This window comes from Metarhizium album (assembly GCF_000804445.1).
Source record: "Metarhizium album ARSEF 1941 chromosome Unknown scaffold_5, whole genome shotgun sequence".
Taxonomy (NCBI): domain Eukaryota; kingdom Fungi; phylum Ascomycota; class Sordariomycetes; order Hypocreales; family Clavicipitaceae; genus Metarhizium; species Metarhizium album.
Genome location: NW_024467579.1, coordinates 450,010 through 470,057, shown reverse-complemented (window position 1 = coordinate 470,057; position 20,048 = coordinate 450,010). Strand labels below are relative to the sequence as shown.

At 53.9% G+C, this 20,048-nt stretch overlaps 4 protein-coding genes across 4 annotated transcripts; 1 reads left to right on the top strand and 3 right to left on the bottom strand.

Annotated features, from left to right (window-relative positions):
• Positions 1-4,625: 4,625 nt before the first annotated feature.
• On the bottom strand, positions 4,626-6,224 carry MAM_02844 (transposase; the record flags this gene model as incomplete). Its single annotated transcript, XM_040821643.1, has 1 exon — positions 4,626-6,224. One exon carries the CDS (start codon positions 6,222-6,224, stop codon positions 4,626-4,628), a length of 1,599 nt encoding a protein of 532 aa, XP_040680212.1.
• A 696-nt stretch (positions 6,225-6,920) lies between these two features.
• MAM_02843 (ste20-like protein) lies at positions 6,921-9,738 on the top strand (the record flags this gene model as incomplete). Its single annotated transcript, XM_040821642.1, has 5 exons — positions 6,921-7,721; positions 7,802-8,027; positions 8,103-9,143; positions 9,218-9,552; positions 9,640-9,738. 5 exons carry the CDS (start codon positions 6,921-6,923, stop codon positions 9,736-9,738), a joined length of 2,502 nt encoding a protein of 833 aa, XP_040680211.1.
• Positions 9,739-11,819: 2,081 nt separating this feature from the next.
• MAM_02842 (NAD(P)-binding domain protein) lies at positions 11,820-12,911 on the bottom strand (the record flags this gene model as incomplete). Its single annotated transcript, XM_040821641.1, has 1 exon — positions 11,820-12,911. The coding sequence occupies one exon, from the start codon at positions 12,909-12,911 to the stop codon at positions 11,820-11,822; it is 1,092 nt and encodes a 363-aa protein (XP_040680210.1).
• Positions 12,912-16,874: 3,963 nt separating this feature from the next.
• Positions 16,875-18,216, bottom strand: MAM_02841 (transcription factor TFIID complex subunit Taf111; the record flags this gene model as incomplete). Its single annotated transcript, XM_040821640.1, has 2 exons — positions 16,875-17,047; positions 17,106-18,216. 2 exons carry the CDS (start codon positions 18,214-18,216, stop codon positions 16,875-16,877), a joined length of 1,284 nt encoding a protein of 427 aa, XP_040680209.1.
• Positions 18,217-20,048: the final 1,832 nt, after the last annotated feature.

The window sequence follows — 20,048 nt, the reverse complement described above, 5'->3', positions numbered from 1 at the left end:
CCAGCGAATTGATGCAATCCCGGAATGGATAGTTGTCCTTGGGCGATGCTGTTTCGATGCTCCGTGCTCTCTGCTGCTTGGGTGGGATATCCGAGGCGTCTAGTGCATAGTGCGGTGCAGACAACCCACAGAGTTCGAGATGAAGAGAATAAGATGGGGGGAGGGGGAAAAACGATTACCGGTGACCAGAAGGATAGACCAGGAGAGGCAGGAACCAGGAAGAGTAGGAGGAAAGGCTTTGATGCCGGGAAGGACGGCAAGATGCAGTGTCGTTGAAGCAGCTTAAGGGTGAGGTGGAAGTTGCCGCTCCACGAGACGAGACGTCTTCTGGTGGTTTTCTGGCCGTCTGACAGGGGTGCAGGAGGCCTTCCCCACCCGACGAACCTGACTACGGAGTATGATGGGCGATGGTACGGAGTACGGAATGCGGCTAGGCCCTTCCCAGGCATAGCCAGTGTAGTTAGTGGTCACGGTCACGGGATTCCGCATGTGATGCCGACGTGGACCAGATATCTACCCTACAGCGGTTGGTGCAACTTTTGGCAATCGGCGCCTTGGAATTCGGAGTACTCTGTTCCATGTACCACCCTACCCGGTGGTCAATTTTCCGGTTGCATTGTTTGCTCTTTGCCTTTTGTGCTGGGGTATTTCATGAAGCTACCCGCGAAGAGAGAACCTCGAAGCCGAAGGACACACGTCCCCAGTTGGATAGTGATGGTCGATCATATCTCAACGCATGTTCACGTCAGTCTCCCTCCAAGGCCGCCGGAAGACCGTCAAGCTGTCTAGTCCAGCAGAAACAAGCAATAGCAGAAATTCCCACTCGTAAGCCCTCGCCGCACCGCATGCTCAATCGAGGAGGAAACAGAAAAGGAGAAGATGCCATCGACGTCAGCATTGTATGTCGCCACGAACCCTGCTGCGTCGTGCTCTTCCGGACAAAGTCGTGGCGGCAGCTGCACAGGCACTCCCTCCGAGCAACCAAGTGAAAAATATCGAACAAATGACGTGTCTTGGGGGATATACCACGAGACACTGACCATGGCGGATCTGTGAATAGTGTAGGGTAAAAGCCCGTGCCAGCCGACCCGGCAGTGCGCCGATTCTTCCCCGCCCTTCAAGGTATAAATAGCATCAAGTGCAGTATGTACTACCTACTATGCTCACGGAGATTCTGCCATGCGCGGTTAGGAGCTCGTATTTCAGCACGGCGTTCCAGTGATGAGGCCGTTTGTTGCATGGGCCGCACTCTCGTCACGGTGTTGAATGTGACCAAGTCGTGGATGCCATCTCCTTCTATGCCGGCGGCCTTCATGCTTCATATTGCAAGGAGAGAGAGTGGAGTGTGGTGCACTTTACATGAATGAATGACTGGCGTCTACGGAGTGCCAAGCAACTTATTAGGTTCGAAAAGTGGCCCACAATCGATTCATCGCGTGTGTGAAACACGGGGGCCGCATTGTCCAACAAGGGGACGTCAGAGAGGCAAGAGGGCAAACCCAACCCGAAGCCATGACGGGACGCCCTACGCCGTCCTCCGTACCTTGCAGCTGAATCATCGATGGGCCATTGGAGTTTGATTTGCCTCATGTCGTTGTGACGAGGCCTAGCATGGCACTTGAGATCCATCACCCATCATCATCATCATCACCATCATCATCTTTCTCCTCTCCTTTCACATCCTTTTCTTTTTATGTCATGAATTTTATTTTATTTTATTTTATTTTATGTGTGTGTGTGCGTGTGTGTGCCCCTTTGTGCGTGGCCGGCACTGGGCAAGTGGGTGAATGGAAACTATAATGCCACATCAACGTGCGAGTGGATATGGACATGGACACAGATGCCGATGGATATCCATCACCGGGTCCATGGGCTCTCGCAACCAACACGCTTGTCGAATTAGAAGCTTCCGAGAACCGACATTTTTGGACCTGTGTCCACGGTGCTGTTTATTGTCTTTGTTCACGCTGGATTCTTTGCCATGGGCGGGCATTAGCACGTCAAGCCACTGACTGGGCTACGACTTGTGATTTTTTTATTTTAATTATAGTATACATATACGTATATTAAAAGGATGCCAGGACGCGTTCCTGTTTCGCCCGAGATGGAGAGAGATGATGGATGACCTTGGAATCCTCATTCGCAGATGAAACACCAGCCTTGTCGACTGCAACAGCTTCCGTTGCGTCTTGAGTGGACGACAACACTGCCGTCATCCGTCATCTGTAATAAAGTTCATGGACACGGCGTTTGGAACCAACAGCGTCTGGCATCTGACATGTTCCAGGCCATTCGGGATGGGGAAATTCGTGCCGAGAAACTTTTGGCTGTCGTAAAAAAGCCGCGGCAAGGCCCCCATTTTTTCTTTCTGCTTGGCTCCCGCACGCCAATTCAGACACTACTCCGTATCCATGTCGTGCATTGATTTGATGATTTGATGACCAACCAGCTGCTCAAGTAGGAGAAGAGTTTTTTATAAAAAAGAAAAAAACCCACAACAAGGGTGCCCGAATCGTGCATGACGTACTAGTATGCAGTGCCAATGCCAAATGGTGGTACGTACCGAGTGCACCAGCGCGACAAGCCGCGCGCCTGACTGTGATTCAGATGGCGCCGGGCAGCCTTTCATCAAATCTTTGGGGCGTTATTCATGCCCTGATTTTCACCGTCCGATGTCAGTGAACTCTTCAATTAGGGCACCCCCTCGAAGCACCCACTTGGATCGAGCGTCTCAGGATGAAAATTTTTACCATCTGTGGATTTGGTGACGGGTCTTGCTTGGGTCCTGGCTCGTGTACACACAGCCCTCGATGGCTAGCTCGCAGGCTGCTTCCTGCAACAGATTGTATGTAGGTACCGCTGCATGTCTGACGATCAGAACAGATGGATGATTTTTGAATGACATGACTGGATGCGGGAATCCGGAATCCGGAGCTGGGCCATGGGACCCTGGTGATGCCGCGGTGAGAAGGCAAATGACGGGGCGACGGAATGGCAATTGAGCGCCGCATGTACCTGCTTACTTGAGGTACTTTAGGTACCTAGGTACTTAAGTGCCTGACCGAGAGAGTGTTCGCTACCCTCGGGCATTAGGCTTTGCGGCATGTCAGCACTGCAAGATTGATGATTGTGGCCCTTGCTGCTCCGTAATAATTTCAACGTTCGAGTTCTTTGCGCGCATCGCGGATCCCATGGCCCTGACTGTGAAACGTCGCCGTTGCAGCCCTGTACTCGGTGTTGTTGGTGCTCTGGTACCACTTACTACCTTCTAAAAACAAATCCCTACGAGGTAGCCGTTACGGGAGTAATCTTCCAATCTCCTTCGCAGCTTCACCAAAACCCCCCCACGCACAGAGGCCGTTGGCCTTGGGTGCTGGACCCCGCGGGCGCGCGCTTCGTTTCCTACTTAAGTAGTAATCAAGTTTTGACTAGGTACCTCTTTCAAGTGATTAAAGTACTGAGTACTTAAGTACTTAAGTAAGGAACCCAGGTTCTGTTACAGGGAACCCGGGTGCCCCATTATTCAGAGCCGGCACTGCTAAGCGCAAGAGTACTAGATCAAAAGTCTTATCAAGAACGTAGGTACCTGACTACCTACCTCTTTTACTTACCACCTTAGATACCTTTCCTATACTTCCTACTTACTTGGTAGGTACGTGCGTACATGCAAGTGCAAGCCACTGATTCCAGACGTCGGACATCTGGACTTTGGGGATGCAACATGGAGGCTTTTTGACCCAGCTCATAAATAGTGTTGCTATTTGAGGCACCCGATGTTGGCCGCTTGGGTGCTTGGCCGTTGCTGTTTCCAACCATGTAACTACGATCAACTACTCCGTACACCTCGGGCAGTTCCGTTTTCCATTCACCAGGACAGGATGCATCACGACTTTGAGGTTGGAAATTGATGCATGTGCTCCCTACCAACTTCCCAACCCCCGTCCTCGACCCGGGCGGGATTGCTCACGACTTTTTCGCTCCTTCAGTACCGCCGTGGATCTGGCCTCGTTTTGGCCCAAGTTATTATGCGCACCCGACTTTTGCAAGCGATTTGTTTGCTCATCAATCAGATGGTAGTTAGTCGGGTATTTGGCAGACAAATGAACCATGGATGATCCATCGTTGGATCACTCGCCATTGCACCTCGAGCCAAAGACAGACAGACAGACAGACAGGCAGACTGACTGACTGACTGACTCCTGACTCCCGAGTCTCGACTCGACAGATGTCCCCCGTCGTCGCCTCGCCTCCGCCTCACTTCTCCTCTCCCCTTCCCCCCCTCCTCGCCATCATTCGGCCGTTTCACCATTTCACCATCTCATCACCACCTCGCCAGCTCACCACTTCTACATCCATCATTTACCCGTCCCCCCCATCTGCTCACCACGTCAGAGCCTCTCGGAAGAACCCATCGTCCGCCGCAGAAGCCGACTCGACTTGGTTCGAAGCTCACGCCTTTGACGACCTCGCCTCTCGGCATGGTTGGCAAATCGCTCCCAGTCACTCCGTATAACTAGTACTCCGTACTATCTACTTACTCCATGCAAGTGCCTGCCACCAGCACCACCGCCAACCAGCCTTGGTGTCACAGAGTTGCACGACTGATGCCCTCCTCCACCTGAGCATCAACCGTTCACCCGCTCACCCGCTCGCCCGCTCGCCCGTTCACCACCCCATTCACCCCGTCCTCTTCCCCGACTTCTCGGCTGTTGGATGCGACGCTCCTCCCCGTTATCCACAGAAAGAACGCCACCAGTTTGTAGGGCGTGATATTTATGAGCTCTACGTCGCTGTGATAGTAATTGAGCTGCTTTTGTACGCCCAAGGTCTCTCTTCGTCTGTATAAGCTCAGTAGCTGCAATAAGAGAGCCGCGGATAAAACGACTGATATTGCGTGCAAACTCAGGCTCAAGGGATGTATCGTCTTCTAATACCTCCCCTAGCTTGTTGGCAACCTTATTTATCTGCCTGAGTGTTGTGGGCGTCTCAAAGTCGGAAGAGTTGTTGTGATATAACGGCGGCGGCGATGGTGTTGATGTGTAAATTGCAGCTCGTTGTTCAAGGGCCTCAATTACAGGCTGTGGATTGTAGGGTGAAATTCCAGTTTTTCGAAAGGCTGTGAGAATAGTAGTAGTCTTGAAAGCTTGTTTTCGTACAGCTTGAATGCAAGCAAGGAATTCAATCTTTGTAATATTCAACACGCCGTCTCGAACAATGATATCCAACGCCTTTGCATGATAATGCTTTAGTGGCTGAAATATCACAACATCAAGAGGTTGAAGGATGTGTGTAAGGTGCGAGGGCAACGCAAAGGGAATTATATCGTGCTGTTCGCAGTATTCAACGAATTCAATTGTATGGTGTGATCCGTGGCCATCTAGGATTAAAAGGCGATATCTGCCTATTGGCGTTGCAAATTCCTGAAAATGCTGTATCCAAGCAACTGCAATTTCGTCATTCGTAAAGCCGGTTGGTGAGACTGTTATTTTGGTATTAGCTTCAAGCTCCTTTATCCGATACCAGGACTCCATGTGTTTTTGCCCTGTAAGGATAAGAAAGGCAGGAATAACTTTGCCGCCAGCAGAAATGCATTCTATTGCTGTTGCAGTCTCCCTGTTTTCTGGCATTGAAAATAGATGCGCTCTTCTTCGCTTTGTAACAACTAAATGGTCCTTTCCCATTCCAATACGAAAGCCAGTCTCATCCATATTCCAGATATCTTCAGGAGGGACTCCGTACTGCTGAATAGCCTCTTTAAGCTTGTTGTAATAAGAAAGAGCTCTTGTCACATCTTCTGAAGCTTTTCGACTTGAATCAATCTTTTTTTGAAGACCTTTATGATAGTGATGCCGCTGGATAAAGCGTGTAGTCCATCGCGTTCCAACTTGCCTAGGCGGGGCAGTTGACGATGCCCTCTCTTTTAGGATGTAATTTGCAGCATCTGTAATGAATTCAGGTCGTACAGCGAAGTTGGCCTTATCAAGGCGATCGATATAGTTACATAAAGCAACTTCCTCTTCTCGTGAAAGCATTGTATTTCTTGCTGGATGGCCTTTCCTAGCAGGAACGCCGTTAGCACGTCGTTGAAGCCGGCTACGAGGCACGTTGAATTTCTTCGCCACAGAGCGAATTTTTGCACCTGGATTTTCCTCAATATACTCAAGAGCCTCGTTGACACGTAATTCGACATCGCTTTTTGCCGTTTGGACGCTAGTTGCAGCCATTTTCGCGGTTCAACGCGTCTAGGTTGAAAATTGGTCCGCCTTGGTGTCCGGCCCGCCTTGCTGTCGAGCACCACCTTTGGTGGTGAGGGCTTTTGCTAGCCGAACCACATAAAGTGGGGCGGGCACGATTAGTCGCAGTAGTAGTAATAAACCGCTCCAACTCAATATACTCCCAACCTGAACCTGACCTGCCGACGGAGCACGAGTAGCACCACTCGGCTTCTGGTGCCCCCCTGCACCAACAAAACGCCAGCCGTCCGCGCGCCCACCCGCTCGCCTCGAGGGCACAAACCCACATACTACTCCGTACTCGCCATTTCTCAGACCTCGAATTGGCCCTCGCCACCCGTCCGGCCGTCAGGACCGCTTTTTCTTTTTGTCTACTTACTCGCACACACACACAACACACACCCGTTCGCGCCGGCTTGGTTCGGCCTGCAAAGTGCACCTAGACTGCTACCTTGACTACTCTGCGGCCAGCAGCCTGCCCGCCTGCCCGCCTGCCCGCCTGCCCGCCTGCCCGCCTGCCCGCCTGCCGCCTGCCGCCTGCTCCGAGACCTTTTCGGCAAGGGTGGACAGCGGATAGTGAACAGCGGATAGCGGATAGTGGACAGCGGACAGCGGACGGTGGACAGCGAGCACTGGACAGTGGACAGTAAACGGTGGACTCGGGACTGGACAGCGGTCGGCAGCACCATGGACGGCCCGGCGTCGTCGTCCTTCAACGGCCATTCTCAACGTCGCAAACTCGTCAAGAAACCCCCCTCCCACACGTACACTCGCTCCTCCTCGGGTCTCGACGACTCTCGCTCGCTCGGCAGCAGAAGCAGCTCCCAAAGCCTTCGACGAGCACCCAGTGCGCCCCCCGTCCGATCCTCCGTTGCAAACACCTCGAGCAGCTCGTCGCCAAGACATCCGACCGCCTCGCAGTGGCCGTCGAATGCCTCTTCTTCCGTCGCCCCGGGGGACCTTCTTGCTGCCTCCAACCTGACCACCAGCAGCCCCGCCCTCGCGCAGCGTCCTCCAAACCGCCTCTCCGACTCGCTCCCTCGCCGTCACAGCAGAGATCCCTCCGACGACCTCCTGGGCGCGCCTTTTGACGGTGCTGCCATCCTGAGCCGCATCGAGTCTACAAAGTATACTCTCCCGCGAGACTCTGCCCAGCGATCACCAGCGTCCCCCCCACTCGCCAGGTCCCTCACTGGCACGCGAATCGTGAGCCCCGCGCTCCGAGCCTCACAGAGCTTCAGCAACATGGAGCCCGTCGTGACGGAGAAAATCCAGGGCGGCAGAGCACCTGATGGCGCAGCAGCGACGCCGAAGCGGTATTCCGACGAGGGAAAGGAGTCGAAGCCGCCCATGATTCGCAAGAAGTCGGGTTTCTCCGGTTTCGTCACCAGTTTGGTCGGCTCACAAAAGAAGCCCACCATTTCAGCCCCAGAGAATCCGGTTCATGTCACTCATGTGGGATACGACAGTACCACTGGACAATTTACTGTTAGACCGCCCTCACTTCCACCTTGTTCTGCAACGCCTCGGCCGCGCGTGCACCGCATCCATGCTAACTCAACCACCAGGGCCTGCCCAAGGAATGGCAACGCTTGATAAACGAAAGCGGCATTCCCGAGAAGGAGAGACGAGAAAACCCTCAGACCATGGTGGACATTCTTCAATTTTACAAGGAAACGACCGAGCGCCCGCCCGAGGATCAAATTCTGGAGAAATTCCACCACGCCGGACCGACAGAAAATCGTTCACATAACACACCGGCCTCGCCAAACATGTACCCCGCGAATTACATGGGTAAGAGGGCGCTCTGCGCTGTCGAGTGTTTTTTTATGACGATATGGCCTTGACTGACTCGTGCCGACGGAACAGGAAGTTTTGAGAATCCTCGAGCGCCTCCACCTGTGCCAGCTTCGAGGAATCATGGTAGAGACATGATGCCAAGCCGGCCCGCTCCCAAGCCGCCGGTCAGCATAAACAACCGGTCCATGCCGTCGAGTGTGTATCCCACCAAGGACTCTGGTATCGGTCTATCCCAACAATCCGACGATTACTCCCCGCAGTCAAAGGACAATGCGCCCATGCTGCCCGAGGAGCACCGGTCAAGATCCAACTCTCGTGCCAACGGTCAATCGCCGTACGGCCCCTCGACCCCGCTACCTGGTCAGACGACTGTGCAAGTTGCCGCGTATCAGCAGCAGCAACTTGTACAACAACAGCATGAACAGGCCTTGGCGCAGGCCCAAGCGGCAATGTCCGGACACGTTGGCCGGGCTCCCAGCAAGAGACAACCACAGCACCAGGCGCCGGTGCCAGGCCCCCATCAGGCGGCCGCCTACGCTCGACCTGCCGATGCGAACGGACACTCGAACGCTTCACGCCAGCAGGCAGGTCCGGGTGCGGTAGCTGGCGCCAGACCCAGACAAAGGGCCCGCCAAAGCAACGGCATTGATGTGATTGCGTCGCTCAAAAGAATTTGCAGCGAGGGCGATCCGCGGGAAGTCTTTCGCGGCTTCACAAAGATTGGCCAGGGCGCTTCTGGCGGTGTCTTTACAGGCTACGAGAGGGGCACCAACCGACTTGTCGCCATCAAGCAGATGAATCTGGAGCAGCAACCGAAAAAGGACCTGATTATTAACGAAATCCTGGTCATGAAGGACAGCTCACATCCCAATATCGTCAACTTCATCGATAGCTACCTCTGCGCAGGAGAACTGTGGGTGGTCATGGAGTTCATGGAAGGAGGCAGCCTGACAGACGTCGTCACCTTTAACATCATGACTGAAGGACAAATTGCATCTGTGTGCCGGGAGACCCTCAAGGGCCTTCAACATTTGCATTCCAAGGGCGTGATCCATCGCGATATCAAGTCGGACAACATCTTGCTATCTAACGAGGGCAGCATCAAGCTCAGTAAGTTGCACACACTCTGAACATTGGCACCGGGTGGAATATTGAACCGGACTTGGCTAATCCATCCTTGAAAGCCGACTTTGGGTTTTGCGCCACCATCAACGAGGCGCAGAACAAACGAACAACCATGGTTGGCACGCCTTACTGGATGGCCCCGGAGGTTGTAACGAGGAAAGAGTACGGGCGCAAAGTAGACATCTGGTCGCTGGGAATCATGGCCATTGAAATGATCGAGGGCGAACCTCCATATCTAACCGAGTCGCCACTTCGAGCGCTGTGGCTCATTGCCACCAACGGAACGCCGCAGATCAAGAGTCCGGACGAGCTCTCGCCTGTGTTCAGGGACTTCCTCCACTTTGCTCTAAAGGTAGACCCCGAGAAGAGAGCGAGCGCGCACGATCTTTTAAGGGTAGGTTTCTTTCCCTCCTACTCTTGTTCCGGCCAATGGCCACCATCGGCGGGTTTGGAAGCAACAAATCGACTAAAACCTTTGCAGCACGAGTTCATGAAACAGTGCGTAGATCTAGGCCAACTGGCTCCCCTCGTGCGAGCCGCCAGAGAACAAAGAGCTCAGGAAAAGGCACGAAAGCAATAAGATCAGATACACGTCCGAGTATTACGCATGGCTCTTCGATCATTTACAAAGCGAGCATTTGTCTTTTTATTTTATTTTTTAATTCGTGTCTTGATATTATTTACATAAACGAAACAGCGCTTTGTTTGACCTACGTCACAACGAAACGACGACGTTATTTTGTTGCCACGATTGCCGAGAATACCCAGGATGCGTAAGATAGGGGGATCATGGATCAACAAGCACCAGCCTTTTTTTTTTCTCTTTTTTTTTTACAAAAAAAAAAAATCCAACGCCGGCGGTGAATGCAGACTTGGCAAGATCGGACTGGGTAGTTTTGCAGTGGAGGGCGCAAATTCCGGCAGCGTCCCACGTACATACGTACAGGAACCGGGGTTTTCCGACAAGACACGACCGGCGGTTGACGCTTTGGAAGCCGTGTCCTTGAATGGCCGTTGCTGGGCTGGTGTTATTCCTCGAGGATACAGCCTCCCTCAACAACAATGTATCAACTACGTTTCCAGACGAATTGAAAGTCTGCTGCATCCGCATCGGCCTTTCATAGACCGGCGTTTTTCCCCGTCCCCTCCCCCTTTCGTCTCTGGTGCGCTCTTGGGCCCTCTCATGCGACTCTCTCTCTCTCTCTCGCTCTCTCTGTGGTGAGGGATGAACCAGTCATCCGCGTTTTTGGGATACCTGTCTTTGTAACCGTTTGGTACAGAACGCGTGAGCAACTCGTCTTTTTTTCCTTCCTCTTCAAACTCGCTGTTTTCTCCTATTCCTGCTACTATACGACGACTACCCTTTCCGACTCCTCCACTGGGAGTGCGGTCCTTTTCTCTTTCTGCCTCAGTCGGCGGTCATTGACATGGACGACACATGGGCGGCGCGGGGAGCATGGATGGACAGTATACATGATTATTTCGGGATACGGCTGGGGCGAATTCCGGGCACTGAGCGGCGCATGTGAGGAGGGAGGGCGGGGCGTTTCGGAGGGAACAACAGGGAACGCTCGTGCCTCTCCCCTAGGAAAGTGAGGCCGCGGTCCCCTTGCTCAGTGAGCCTGTTGTATTATGGTTGGGTTGTTTGATAGCTGGGAGAGGCTCGGCCGGGCCTCGGCCGGCAACGGGAAGCACACGGGGGCTGTGCTGTCTGTCATTGAGAAGGCGGACATTGGAAATTGGGCAACGGGAACGAGGTCCGGATCACTTGGGCACTTGGGAGTTTAAAAAAAAAAATCCAATGTTTATGAGCTGCCGTGTCGCGTGGGCTAGGTCGAGCAGATGTCGAGCAAGGGCTTCATGGCGGCACGCCTGTCTGACTTGGTCCCCGTGGCGTGACGGACGGCTGACAGCTATGACGTGCATGACCACGCACGCATGCAGGCAGGGTCTTGCAAGAAGCAATGTTCCATTTTCTAATCTTGCATGCGTAGTAGGACACCCATGCGCGCTGGAAGGAAGGATGAGGATGCGCAGATGTGGTCGTGGTACATCAATAGTACTAGTTCCATCTACGCACGCCGCCGTCGTCGTCATGACCTTGCTGTCGCCGTGTGCAGAAGCCATCAGGCGCCTGCCGACTGAGCACTTCAAGTTAAACATGACAGCTCCAGCATGTCACGATGGTTCATGGACGGCACAGCGCAGTAATTAAGTTGATAGTATTTCGAATACTCTCCACAGAGCATCCTGTCTTTTTCGCTCCAGACCAGATCTATCACATTTCCCAGGCGGTCTCTATCCTCTATGGCCGATAGTTTTTGGCTATTTTGATCGCAGTAAAGCGGGGCCTCGATGCAGACAAACGATGTGGAAATAACAAAAATAAAAAAAAACAAATGAGATCCGTAAACGCCAGGCAGTATACGATGCATGAGAAAATGTGTGCATGGCTGGTCTTGCAGCCCGAAATGCTCTTCATCCGAGGTATGTGGATGGTGGGGCGTGATGAAGAAATGTTGGTGGCGGCAGCCGCCTTCTTTTCGAGGCCGGCTGTGCCATGCCAAGTGCTCTCCGACCTCGCTCCTCTGGAGCATTATAGAGAATATATGTATGTTGTGAAGTGAACAGGGTTGAGGCAGGGTCATGACGGCAACTGGCTTAGTAGCACGAGTAGCCACCGTCAATGATGATGTTGGAGCCAGTCATGAAACTGGAAGCGTCGGAGGCGAGGAAGACACAGAGACCGTTGAGCTCGTCGACGCCACCGAGACGGTCCTGGGGAGTCAGGGATTTCCAGATCTTCTTCTGGGCCTCGAGAGCAGGAACGCGGTTCAGAGCTGTGTCCATGTAGCCAGGGGAGATGCAGTTGACACGAATCTTATACTTGGCCCACTCAGCGGCGATCGACTTGGCAAACTGGATCACGCCGGCTTTGGAGGCATTGTAGCAGCTCTGCTCCTGTGGGTAGTTGACGACGGAGCCGGACATGGAGGCGACGAGGACGATGCTGCCCGGCTTACCAGCGGCCATCATGGCGCGGCCAACAGCCTGAGACATGAGGAAGGAGCCAGTCAGGTTGATATCAATGAGGCGGCGGAACATGGCAGGATCGTAAGTCTCGGCCTTGATATTGGAATCGGCGATACCGGCAGAGTTGACCAGAACATCGGGAGCACCGTAGAGCTCGACGACAGACTCGACTGCGGTGTTGATGGCAGCACCGTCACGGACGTCCACTTTGAAGAAGGAGACGGGGAGACCCGACTTGTCGTGAAGCTCGGCGGCAGCTTCGTCCCCGAGATCCTGGTTGGCGTCGAAAATGACGATTGCTTTGGCACCAGCCTCGGCACAGGCGCGGGCCATGTAGTTGCCCAATCCGCGAGCACCGCCAGTGACGATGATGACCTTGCCGTACACGCTCATGTTGCGCATGGTGCGAGGCATCGCCTCGTAGACTTTCCTCCCCAGGGGCTGAACGAGGTCATACTCGGCAGGGGGAGCAGGGCTGTCGAAAGGTACTTGAGCAGCTTCGTCCGGAACCTGAACAGTGTGCTTATCCCCTTGCCCCTGACCAGCGCTGTAGACGGTAACCGGGACTTCCTTCTCGCGGACAACGCTCTTCTTCTGGTGGGTGTCGGACACGGCTCTGACGTGAGATGTAGAGAAGAAGCGGGCGGTCGGTCGAGGGGCGGCAATGCGAGGAGTGGCGGTTCGAGAGAGTCGCAGGGCGCCTCTGGTTGCGAAAGACATTGTGATTGATTTGATTGTGAGAAGGGTGGGTGGGAGTGATGGACAATGCTGTGTAGAGAGACCAAGACCAAGCTTTATCAAGAGCAACAGAGTTGCGAAGGGAGTGGCAGTGGGAGGACGGGATGGGTGTCCGGCAAGTCAAACAAGGAATTGAGGGACGAGAGTCTGGACAAGCTGTAACTTCAGGCGAGAAAAACGCCCTGATATATGAATGTCTTGAGGAGTCTAGGCAGCCTCTGGGAAGGGGGGTCCAGTCCAGACTTGCGAGGACCTTCACCTGAGCGAGCAGTGAGCACAGCCGTTGACTCGGTCGGATCAACAGGGTACTGTAGGTAAAAACAGTGGACCTGACGAGGGTGACGGGGATCGTTGGTGCCAAGCTGGAGTGTCAAATCTGGTCGGACGTGGCGCCGCGTGGGCATCTGGCTTACACTACTGCAGGGCCTAGTCGGGGTTTGGCGTCTTTCGGCGGCATGTCCGGGCAGGGAGAGGGAAGACAATAGGCTGTGAGGCGAAGCTTTTGCCTCCCTCCCTGACAGTACTGCGCTCACCCTCCTTCTGGAAGCTCAGCGAAAAAAAATCTCGACGCGTTGCGGTTGGCCGGTGGGCATTGTCCAACGCGGAGTTTCGGGAACTCCCCGTTTGCTTTGTCCAGGTCGGTCTAGACAAATTCGGCTCGGTCTGAGCTGCGCTGCCGATGCTGTCTGTGTGTCTGTGTACTGACTAGTATTCATTACTTGGCAGACAACTCCGCCGTGCACTGCTGTGAATATGAGTCTCGACTAATTTGTGTACTGCGTACTGCGCAAGACCCTCAATGACTCCAGAGCAGTATTCCGTCCGCTGCATCGAGACCGAGTGAGAGTGGTTGCTGCTGCTTGAAAAAGAAGGAATCAAACCGCACCCAGGTCAGGCGAACGAGATGATTGATACGGGGACCCCGGGAGAACGAGACCCGATGCTATTAATAACAAACGGTGACTGGGGTTGATGAGGCGGCCGTGGCATGAACGAGCAGTTTTGGCGTCGTCGTCTACGGATACGGAGTACGGAGTAACGAGTGTTCGATGCTGCATGTATTCCAGGTCAGCAGTCAGTCAGTCAGTCAGCTGCCTCGCTGGCGAATGCGCAGCAACAGATTGGGAGGAAGGATCATGCTCCGTACAGAGTGTACACACTCCGTGTTCTGTTGCGGCTTTGACATTGATTTGAGCAACAGCATTAATAATTACGTAGCACAGCACTAACCTAACTGCGGCGCCGGGAGCAGGGAGGTGAATGCGGCGGCAACTATATCTCAGACTGGTTGGTGTTGGCTGGGCGTCTCACGTCACAAAAAAACCGGGGTTTTGCTGGAGAAGAGGAGCATCGTGTTGCCCCTGTGGAGCGTCTTGCTGTTTCTTTGACCTTTTCTGCAAGCAGAGGCGATTGTTGATGACCTTGCAAGAAAGCTTGGGCCTCGCTTGTCTCACATCACAGGATGGAATGGTAGTGCGGCTCCTGGTTGCTTTGCTTTGCTGTGCATGGTGGCATCCATCCATCCATCCGGTTCCCGACGCAATGGCATAAAGGCTATGTATGTCTTGACAACGGGCATGGCCAGCTGACAAGGCGCGGAATGGACGCAGAGACTATCAGCCCCTATCCCAATGCTTCCGACCATTGCGGAGGCTCAGGAATGCGGCCTGTCTCACATGAACTAGCCATCTTTGACGAAATGACATTGTAACGACAGCGCCCTCTTCATCCATGGAAAGGGGGCTCGGTAGTACGTAGTCATATCATGCTACGTACCACTGTTTCTTCTTGCGGTTACTGTTCGAGACAACACGCATCCTACCAAGGTTCGCAAGGATCGTGAAATAGCGGTGGAGCAGAAGGAAGGTCATATGACCAAAGCCAGTCCGGGGGTTCCAAAGACGCAAACCAGTAAAGGAAAAAGAAAAAATAGCCGTGACATTTTTGTCGTGCAACCAATACCGCTGTGAAAATTGATCGTGGCTGGCAACCAGACGGCGCCAAGTCTATCTGATGGTATCCTCGCATCAATTTCCCTCGGTATCTAGGCAGTAATAGCGGTTAGTTGGAACTCTATTAAGGGTACAAAACAAGCCCTAGCAAACGCAAGCTTTCACCACCATAGCGACGCTTCCTGTGAGAAATCAGTATTCGCTCGTTCCGTGACGAAAAGCCTGGAGCCTGCTCTGAGTCTCTGACAGTAAACGGACAAATGTCGTGCCGTACTTCAGCCTCAAAAGGAGAGGGAGGACAGACATCTGATGCCATCCTGGGCACCAATGTGCTGGGACTCCGGGAGTGACACCAGCAGCCTCCAACAGCCATGGAGTAACAACACGCCCCGCCTGCCTTGGCCCTTGATGACAGCACGCCTGCGTCTAAACCCCTGACATTTTTTTTGTGCCTGATTTTGGCACCGAGATGTGGCGTGGCCGAGCAGGGACTAGACTAGTCAATCCCGTTGCCATGACTGTCTGAAAATTTTATGCTCAGAGACGGTCCCGCATACGTGGGTACGGCAAGACCACCGAGTTGTTCCAGGCACATGCTCCGGAGTCCGGACTGTTTTTGAGACGCACTCCATACATAATACTCCGTACGTACGTACCTAGATGATTAGTCCGTACGGAGTAGTGCAACTGGCAAAGTTTTCGAATGCGTCTTTCTCCTCTTGCAGCGCAGCTTAATAACCTCATAATCCACCGTGCTTCGTACTAGTACTCACCAACCCGGTATTCTTTTTTCAATCCCCTCAGTAGTCAGAGTGGCAGCTTGTTTGCATTGGGATACCAGGTTTGTACAACAAAAGCTCAGGCCGGAATATCCCTCTGCCATGTATCAGCACATCAGCCAAATTATTACTTGGTTCAAACATGATTGAATTGGGTTTCGTCTGTTTCGACCGAGATGGTCTTTCGATTGTCTGCACGGGCCACTGCTTGCTAGCTTGCGCAACCACTCAACCGGTGCATCGTGAATTTATCTCAACGCTCTCCAGGTGTCTCCTTAGTGGACCGAATCTGAAAGATGCATGACGCTGGACATCGAAACTGTTGACTGCACAGCGCATGTCAGTACACGTTTCTACGCTGTACATGGTGTACAGTGGCCAGCGATAGCGTATAAAGCAGAGAAGATGTCGAGTGGAATTTTAGGACCACGAGCAGCTCTTACGACGGTGCAGGTTTCCTCGGAGAGCTGCTATACACGGTAGTGGCAGACTCGACATGGCTTGAACGAGCTATAGTTGTTGGGAATCTAGATGCCAACAGTTAGTAACGGCTCAAGCCTTTGAACTAGTGCCATGTCCACGCCCTACCGCCTCGCATCTGATCGACAGTCTTGAGCGGTAGGCCTGATGGTTCATGAAGATGGGGAATATGGAATAGTTGGGTGGGGACCAAGCACTCGGCGCCTGGGGCTCTTCGGGCACCAAGAGGCAGTTGGGGGCTCTCGGTGTGATGCTGCCAGACCACATGGTGGCGGGGAAAAATCAACAAAAGCGAGGAATAGAGTGCTGGCTGCTCTTACCTGACCCCGGATGTGATGGACCGTGTAATATGAATCTTTCCAACGGTGAGGCAATGCAATTCATGATGGCCATTGCGATGTGGGAATGCAGCCCCAGTGGGTAACTACCCCAGTATTTGCCCGGAGATTCGTGCAGGTGGCTCCTGCCCACAAGACGGAGTACCGAACCCGAAGCTGCGCAAGTACAAAGCTACGTCCGGTACGGAGTAATACTCGGTATGTACTCGCTTCTGTGGGAATCCCGCACTTTGGCAAAAAAAAAAGAAAAAGAAAACACCAACATGCATCAAGCCATCTCTACGCTGTACAATGCAGTTACTCACACATTATGACACACTGTAACTGCTATCAGATTGGCATCCCCCTCCGTCCAAGCTGTATGCAAGTTCGACCACTTCTCCCGTGAGGCTTCTGTCATTCGACTACCATGCTTTGAAAGAAAGCTGACCCGTTGACCACCATGGCGCCGGGTGATCCGGCCTCGCCAGCGCTGGCCTTTTGGTGCAGCTCTTTTTGCTGCTCTCGGGCCTGTCGTCGGGCCTTGTTCTTTTCGAGTCTCTCGAGTTCCTTTTTGATTCTGCATCGAGCTGCGTGTAAGCACACCGTCTCTGGCGCGACCCGAGGGCAGGTCGTCAATCCACATACCTAATGCCCGCAAGGCGGTCATGGTCGGCATTGCCCGTAGGCCGGGAGCTGTAGATGCTGTGGAGAGGTAGACGTAAGCAGGTGCTCGTAACTCCAACCCAACGTAGTCGGCAACAGCGCCTGGAGACGGCACTTGTCGTCTCTTGGGGCCGAGATGCGTGTGACCCAGGCACGCCCACTTGTGAAGCGCCCTGACACGTGACGGCAGCCGCTTCCAGACCCGGGGGGCCTCCCCGCGGGGCCTGCATCGCATCGTCTTGAGTACATACTCCTTAAGTTCCAAGTCTGCCTCGGTTCGCCGCTTCATATACTGCGAGATGACGACGGGATCGTGGACGACCTCGGTTCGCGTCTGCGTCGACCCGTCCTGCAGGCGGACCTCTCTCGTGATGCGGATGGCTTTCTTGACATGGCGACTAGCCGATGTGAAGCCACTAATTTGGCTGGTGCCGTCGTCGAATTGCGCCGGCGTCGCGGCGGCGTGAACGTTGAATCGATCATCCTCGTCTTCCGTGACTGCCACGTCCTTGTCGTCGTGCTCCCGGGCGTCGGACAGCGTTGCCTTTTGCTTCTCCCAAATCTCCTTGATGCCCTCCTCGTACATTGCTTGTTGCTTCTTGACGTTATAGGCGTGGCCGCCGTTAGCGCGCTTCTCACGCTCCATGGCGTCGGCCGACGTGGCCAACGGGCCCTGAACAGCCTCAATGTACCCTCCCTTCATGGACGTTCGGATGAAACTGAAGCCGAGGCCGTGTCCAGTCGGGTCACCCTCGCCGTGCAGCTGGAGCATGGCCTTTTGCGCACAGGCGTCGATGAAGGCCTTTGTAGTTTTCCAAGGTGCCATCTTGTCGGCAAGTGTCTCTTCCTGCTTTTCGCCAGGCTTCTTGGCGCCCTTGGGCGCCTTGCTTCCGCCCTCATCCTCGTCGTCTTCTTCAGCATCCATGTCCATGACGTCATCGTCAATGTTGGCATTTCGGGGATCGTAGCCGGCGTCCTCGAGCTCCTTGATTCCCAGCTGCATGGCATCCAGAAGACTGACCTCCTCAGGCTTGATCATGGCGCGAATCGCATTTTCGTCGGGCAAGATCTCGCTTGGCTTCAGGCGCCACATGCCTTTTTCGCCACTCTCCCTGTCGTACTGTAGAAATTTGGGACGAGAAGGGTGTACATTATAGGCGAAGAGGTTAATAGCGTTATTAGGTTGAAAATTGGCCCGCCTTGGTGTCCGGCCCGCCTTGCTGTCGAGCACCACCTTTGGTGGTGAGGGCTTTTGCTAGCCGAACCACATAAAGTGGGGCGGGCACGATTACTACTTACTAGGCCCGTCTAGACTCGACAAATGGGGGCTACCTACCGCGGAGCGCGTCAACGAGGGCTGGGAGGGGTGGCATGAAAGAGGACTCTCTTTGCAATCTCAGAAATTCAGACCCAACAATGACTGGAATCTGAAGTGGCCAAGGCACTCCATGACTTGGGACACTTTTTAGCCGAAAGACACGGACCATTTCCTGCTCTTCCATTCGAAGACGACAAGCCACGTTTGATGGTCCAAGCTATCCCCTGGTCTCCCGAGCCCATGGGGACTCTGAGGGTCGGAACGTGGGGATGCAACCGTGGCTCACTGCGCCCTGAGCTTGGGGGAGGGGATGTTGAGGCAATCTCACAACTGGTCATGTGGCCATGCTGAATTTTCTCTCCCCCGGTCCGTCGTGCAACAACCATGACAAGTCAACTCGGACCAGCCACGTTGCCCGAATCTCGTACATGGCATTGCGGAGGACGGAGCGCTTTGGCGCTGAACTGAATGCCGAGGGCGCGTGTAGAGACATTTCGCCTTTATCTGGGAGACAACCGACAAGAAGCCGATTTGTTCAGCCGACGAAATTGGCCCGACACTTCACCAACCGCATGGATGTACGGCCGGGATAGTCAGAAAGGAGAAGCCTGGCTGCTGCTACCTTGCACAAGTTACTTGCGCCAAGTTGCCCGCCAGGTCCAGGGCGGTTCGTGTGAGATTGTCAAGGTGCCAACGACAACTTCAACGCCGGCATCAGAATAGCACGGATATACAGGGCCCCCATGCGCCGGAATATTTGGTACACCGCCGGAGCCGGGAGGAGCACTTTAACCTACTTACTAGCAGAGCTCTGTCCAAGCTGAGCTGGCATCTCGCACACCGGCGCAGATGAGCCACCACAAGCCAAACAATGCTCAAGACGTTTGTTCACAGACTAGCAGCGGTGCCGCCAAACGTAACTGCGGTGGTGTGTATCAAGAAGAGGTTGCTCCCACTCCCCGTGGGCGGTCTGTAAAGGACAACGTCTCTCGCGGCCCCAAGCCGGGGATTTTTCGCGTGAAGTTATCCCCAAGACTCCTATCATGCAAACTATGGGCCGTAGCAAGCTCACACTCGAGGTAGATAGCCTCTGATTGGCAGGGCCAAGGTTTCTACTTGGTATTGGTGAGTCGCGGCTGATGGACCAAGGTTTTGACCCGACTAGCAGTTTCGAGCCGTGATTAGAGACACAGACTTCTGGGCTCTTTTCAGCACAACTCGCACAGGCAACCTCGTCTCCACCACCTCACGGCGCATTGACATGGAAAAGTACCGACTACGAGTAATACTATTATTAACGCATCTTTCTACGGAGTGCTCGGCGGCTGTAGCCGGAGCTGCAGCTGGAGCTGGGAGCTGGGAGCTGGGTTGGTGTCACACCCACATGTAACAGAGTGGTCATGCACAAGATCTTCCGGAAGTCCTGCTCCGCTCTGTCGAGAATACTAGAGGAAAAGAATAAGACGCAACAACGCTCAGCCCACCAACGCCACAGTTATGGATGCGTGGAGAGTGAGCAAGCATTGACCAACCAGGCCCGTTTGTCATTTGTTTGCGTCAAGAATTGCCGGCAGGGCAACCAGCCACGCAACTACCCCGTATGCAGT